The sequence below is a fragment of the Salminus brasiliensis genome, chromosome 11 (genome assembly GCF_030463535.1).
Source record: "Salminus brasiliensis chromosome 11, fSalBra1.hap2, whole genome shotgun sequence".
Taxonomy (NCBI): Eukaryota; Metazoa; Chordata; class Actinopteri; order Characiformes; family Bryconidae; genus Salminus; species Salminus brasiliensis.
Window position 1 is genome coordinate 40,384,395 of NC_132888.1, and position 5,363 is coordinate 40,389,757.

A 5,363-nucleotide genomic window follows, 5' to 3' on the forward strand; every position below is an offset into this window, starting at 1 on the left:
TGTTTGCATCACAACGTTAGTAGAATGTTTGTTGTGAGTTTGTTTACTTGTTTGTTTATACGTCTATTGAGGCATGTCCTCTCCGTGCAAATACTCGTGTGTGTGTGTAAGTGTAAATAATTTTAAATATATAAATCAATCAGTCAATAAATAATACATGAATTATAAATATCCAATAATAATAATAATATTAATAATAATAAAGATCCTAGTTAAACAAAAAACATTATGGAAACATCTGAAGTAATTTTATATATAATCAAATAATTTATATAATTATAAAAATGCAATGAATAAAAAAATTAAAATATATTTTAAAAAATTTAAAAACCTTTAATACACTTGATACATAATCAGTGATAAATATTTTTTTTAAAACATAGAATTTAATATTTTCTGAATTTACACTGATAATAAAAACATGACATGATTAAATTACACAGCTTTTTGAAAAAATATTAAAATAATTTAATACACATAATAAAATCATATCAGTTTCCGGAAACCTGACAGATGGGACGTCCAGAACGTTCCCTCAATGTTCCTCTAGGAGAGGCTACTAACCTGAATGAGCAGCAGGATCTCGATTTTATTGATATAATATTTATGTTTTATTAATGGTTTCAATATTCTTAATAATTAAAGCTTTAAAGGTGCTCTTGTAAAGGGTGTGACTGCATCATTATGCTATTGTATGCTAATGTATTATATCAGTGCTGCTGCATGATTATAAATAAAATGACAATAATAAGAGAAATATCATGTAAATAATATGATTTAGCGCAGATAATTATAGAATAATACACCATCCAAAAAAAAGCTGTTGTTCCAGGTCTAGGCTAAGTTCATTTTTTTAGCATAGCTAGCCGCTTACTGATCCGATCAGCGCCACATATCGCAGTACAAATTTAATTAAACTGTAGAAAGTAAAAACTCAAATAACTGGTAAAAAAGTGACGGGAAAAAAAACATGTTGAGTGGAGCTGTAGGAGCTGTAGCAGCAGCCGGCTAGCTAGCCGTGTTAGCTTAGCTTGGTTAGCCGGCCACAAAATGCCACACACTACCGCATGTAGGCAAGGTTTAGCTAACCGAAGATCGAATTACACACTTTCAGAGGATAAAGACACACAATCCGAGAGTGCGGTAAAGTGTGGTGTTTGTTAGCTGCTAGCTGCTAGCTGGGTATCTTGCAGGAGACTGATTGGGTAGCTAACACCCTCATGTTTAGCCGGCTGAAGGTATTCCATGAGGTGGTGGTGCTATTAGCACAGCCACAGAGTGGTGCTTTGCATCATGGACACTGCGCGAGCTAAACTGAATCCTACAGTATATATATATAATATATGCTATATCAATAACGGCAGAGAGATTTCACACGCAATAACACACTCAATAGCCCCTCCTCCCGCAGTCGCCCCCCTGCTGTTTTATTGGTCTCAGGGCAGGAGGACTGACAGAACGGCAGCGAGCGTGAGCGTGAGGCCGCTGGCCACGGCTGCTGTTTTAGGGGCCTGGTTGAGGTAGTACTCAGCGACCTTCTTGTTAGGGTTGGGGCCAGTGAACCACATCTGCATGCAGCGGCCGCTGTCCTTGGTGAGGGTGGTGTACTTGTAGGAGTTGGTCCAGATCTTCTCACACATGCTCTCAGCGTCGGGGAAGACCTCGGTCCACTTCCGGCATTCGGCGCCTGTGGGGCAGTAGTTTGAACCTGTGCAAGGGAGAAATATGGACAGCTCAGCATTGTCCGCAGGTGTTCAGAGCCCGTAAAGAGGCCCAAGTGGCCCACAGTGCCCATGCTAACCCCTGTCCACGGGCCCACAGTGCCCATGCTAACCCCTGTCCGCTATTCAGAGCCTGTAAAGAGGCTCAAGTGGCCCACAGTGCCCATGCTAACCCCTGTCCACAGGCCCACAGTGCCCATGCTAACCCCTGTCCACGGGCGCACAGTGCCCATGCTAACCCCTGTCCACGGGCCCACAGTGCCCATGCTAACCCCCGTCCACGGGCCCACAGTGCCCATGCTAACCCCTGTCCACTATTCAAAGCCGGTAAAGCGGCCTAAGTAGCCCACAGTGCCCATGCTAACCCCTGTCCGCTATTCAGAGCCGGTAAAGAGGCCTAAGTGGCCCACAGTGCCCATGCTAACCCCTGTCCCCTATTCAGAGCCGGTAAAGAGGCCCAAGTGGCCCACAGTGCCCATGCTAACCCCTGTCCGCTATTCAGAGCCGGTAAAGAGCCGGTAAACACTCCAGCTACAGCAGCAGCGCCCTCTTGTGGCCGTGTTTCTTTAGAGATGTCTTTAGACGCAGAGCGGCTGTTGTTGCTATATGAGCATTCTAATGTAGTCTGAACCGCAGAACGAAAGCAGTTCAAAAGTGAGGCCGAAGCATCTCTCACGCCCTCTGGTGGCTGACTGCGGTACAACTTTTAACCCCGCCCTTTCGCGTGCAAGTAAACAGAGAAGAAAGGAAACTTTTCATTTAAATCGACGGCCAGTATTTATTTATTTATTTATTTATTTATTTATTTATTTATTTATTGGCCAGCTGTGTTCTGTCAGTTCTGCAAGCTCCGACGAAGAGGGACAAGTTAGACAGCTAATTGTGACAGTCTGATATCGTGAATGCATTACACACACACACACACACACACACACACACACACACACACACAGACAGACCTGAGCTCCAGTCCCATCCTTTGTGCCAGTTGTCTTTGCAGGTGAAGTCGTCCTTGCAGTCATTGTACCAGCCCTCGCAGTCCTCCAAACACAGAGGAACATCGAGAATACGCTCCTTACGCCAAGAGCTGTCCCCCTGCAAACACACCAAGCACCCGCATGAACACCTACAGAAACATCCAGGGGTACCAGTTCCACCAATCTCTCACCCCAGTCTCAGCATCATTAACCAATCAGCTGAGGTGAGCCTTGGAGAGGAAGGGAGGAGGCAGGGTTGAGGTGATTAGGGTATGAAGAAAATGGTTCTAGCCAAAGACCCCCCCCCCACGTTTTTAGTTCTATATAGAACCCTTATGCACATGACCCCTCTTTATCCCCTACAATAACAGTGTCTATAATATATAAGTAATATACCATATGTAAATGATCTCTGCTCTGATTGGCTGCCCTGAATTGTGCTCCAGTCAGAAAGTAGGCCCGAAAACCCTGAACACAGATGGGCATAGAAAAATACTGATGTGCTGCCATCTAGTGGTGAACCAGACACTCACACCCCACTTTATGATGTAACAGTCCCGGTGTGTTGCAGTGAAGGGTAAGTACAGTTGAACCCTGACTAATTCACTCAGAAAACCCTGCTTGTTACTTATACATTAAATGTCCAAAAGTATGTGGACACCCCTTCTAATGAGTGCATTTAGCTACTTTAAGTGTAAATGCACACACACGCAGCTTGTGTAGGACTCTGTAAGGCAAGTCAGCATGAACCTATTGATTTCCAAAGAAACAATAAATGAGCAGGTGTCCCAATACTTTTGTCCTTAGAGAAAATTGTCTTTAGGTATTAATGCCTTTTAAATACAGGCCGGTGTAGTGAGGACCGTAGCGAGAGAGAGCCGTGAGAGAGCAAGGCCAATTGTGCTCCCTCTGGCTCCGCCTGCTGATGGCAAGCAGCATGACACGGGATTCGAACCAGTCTAGGCTTAGTCTTAATCCGGAAGCTGTCCCTGAAATATTGAGAAGTGCCTATAATGATGCTTTGTTAGGGTGCTGCTTTCAGCCCCCTCTTGTGGAACTGAGAAACATTATCTGCTATTTGTGGTTTAAATGCAGGACTCAGGGCCGCCGGCGTCCTACCGGTTGTATCCAGGGTCCCAGGTGGGGGGAGCACTCGTAGAAACACGTGTCCTGGATGAAGTGGCTCTTGCACTTGTCACTCATGACCCCGCAGTGGTTCCAGTTGAAGTTGTAGAGGTAAGAGTTGTCCTCATGGGCCTCTGCCGACGTGTTGGCAGTGCAGCATGCGTTCTCACGCCAAGGGGCACACTGAGCGAGAGAGAGAGAGAGAGAGAGAGAGAGAGAGAGAGAGAGAGACATTAAACATTACACCCACCCACAGATGAACAGAGCATCTCCTAAAAACGACGAGGCTCGTGCGGAGCTCCCAGTCAGAATGCTAATGACCCTACTGACCACCAAAAGCTTCTCCAGTGGACCCGCTGGCGTCCGAACTGGACCTTAGAGCAATGGTAGAAGGCTGCCTGCTTTCCTTTACGCCACGTGGATGCCCGGGGGATGTCCTGTTGGGAAACCTCAATGCCCTGATCTGTGGTTTGAGGAACATGATTGCGCTAGATAGATAGATCGGATAAGTCCGATCCGAGGATCCGAGTCCGATCCCTGCAGCCAAAACACCAGTCGGACGAGGGCTGCATTTCTGGGGAGGTGCGCTCCAGGCTACGGTGTAGATCTGCTGTAACGATTTGGTGCCAGATACCACAGGACGCCTTCAGAGGTCTTGTAGAGGTCTTGTAGAGTCCCCAGTGCCGGCTGTTTTTGCTGACTGTGTAATTAGGCAGGTGGTCATAATATTTTGGGGAAACTTTAGGTGAAAGACAAACAGTATCTGACAGTCAAGGTCAGTATTTCTCTGCTGAACTGATTTTCTTCTCTAGGGAGTACCTCAGGGCTCTGTACTCGGGCCTCTTTTGTTTTGACTTAAGCCTAATTTCAGTCAACTAAATGAAGTTGAACCACATTAATACTTGAGTTTTTTTCTGGCATGGGTCCAATGCTAGCGAATGTTAGCCTATCAGCTCGCTTTCTCATCCACGCACTCTGTGTATGGGCGTGTTTTTACTGCAGCAGAATCTCCGACAAGTTAGTTAGCGCAATCGGCCAAACTGCTGCAGCTGCAGATTAGGAGAATAATCATTACCTACTCATAGTCTGACGAAAGAGGCATGAGCATACCACACACACACACACACACACACACACACACACAGAGAGAGAAAACAGAGAGTTTCCTGTTGGTACCTGCATGTAGAGCTCGCCTTCCGGGCCGGGTTCTTCTTTCTGGTGTTTGGCGTCCATGCACATGTTCAGCTTATCCAGGCTGAGCGAGCACAGCGGCAGAGCTATCAGCAAGGCCAACGCCAGCAACGTCCTACAGATAGGAGGTGTGTGTGTGTGTGGGGGGGGGGGGGGGGGGGGGGGGTGGGTCAGAAAGTGAGAGTGTGTTCTGAAGCCCTTCCAGTACGTCCAGGTCCCATCTGATCCCACCTAGTTTATCTAATCTCATCCAGCCTTCATTAAACCATAATCAGGAGCCAAACCTATGTTCAGCATATCAGCCACTTCCCTGAGCGACAGCACATTCTGACCGAGTGGGGGGGGAGGG

General features: G+C 46.4%; 1 protein-coding gene across 1 annotated transcript; it reads right to left on the reverse strand.

Annotated features, from left to right (window-relative positions):
* Positions 1-413: 413 nt before the first annotated feature.
* Positions 414-5,122, reverse strand: folr (folate receptor). The gene is made up of 4 exons (XM_072691433.1): positions 5,000-5,122; positions 3,818-4,006; positions 2,681-2,816; positions 414-1,708 (listed from the first exon to the last, which is right to left on the reverse strand). Exons 1-4 carry the CDS (start codon positions 5,060-5,062, stop codon positions 1,437-1,439), a joined length of 660 nt encoding a protein of 219 aa, XP_072547534.1. The 5' UTR covers positions 5,063-5,122; the 3' UTR covers positions 414-1,436.
* Between the last annotated feature and the right edge of the window lie 241 nt (positions 5,123-5,363).

Coding starts and splice junctions, on each gene's coding strand:
- folr (XM_072691433.1), bottom strand. CDS start 5,062: ATGTGCATGGACGCCAAACACCAGAAAGAAGAACCCGGCCCGGAAGGC. Junction 4,007..4,999: donor AAGGCGAGCTCTACATGCAG/GTACCAACAGGA, acceptor TCTCTCGCTCAG/TGTGCCCCTTGGCGTGAGAA. Junction 1,709..2,680: donor AGGATGGGACTGGAGCTCAG/GTCTGTCTGTGT, acceptor TCCCTTGCACAG/GTTCAAACTACTGCCCCACA.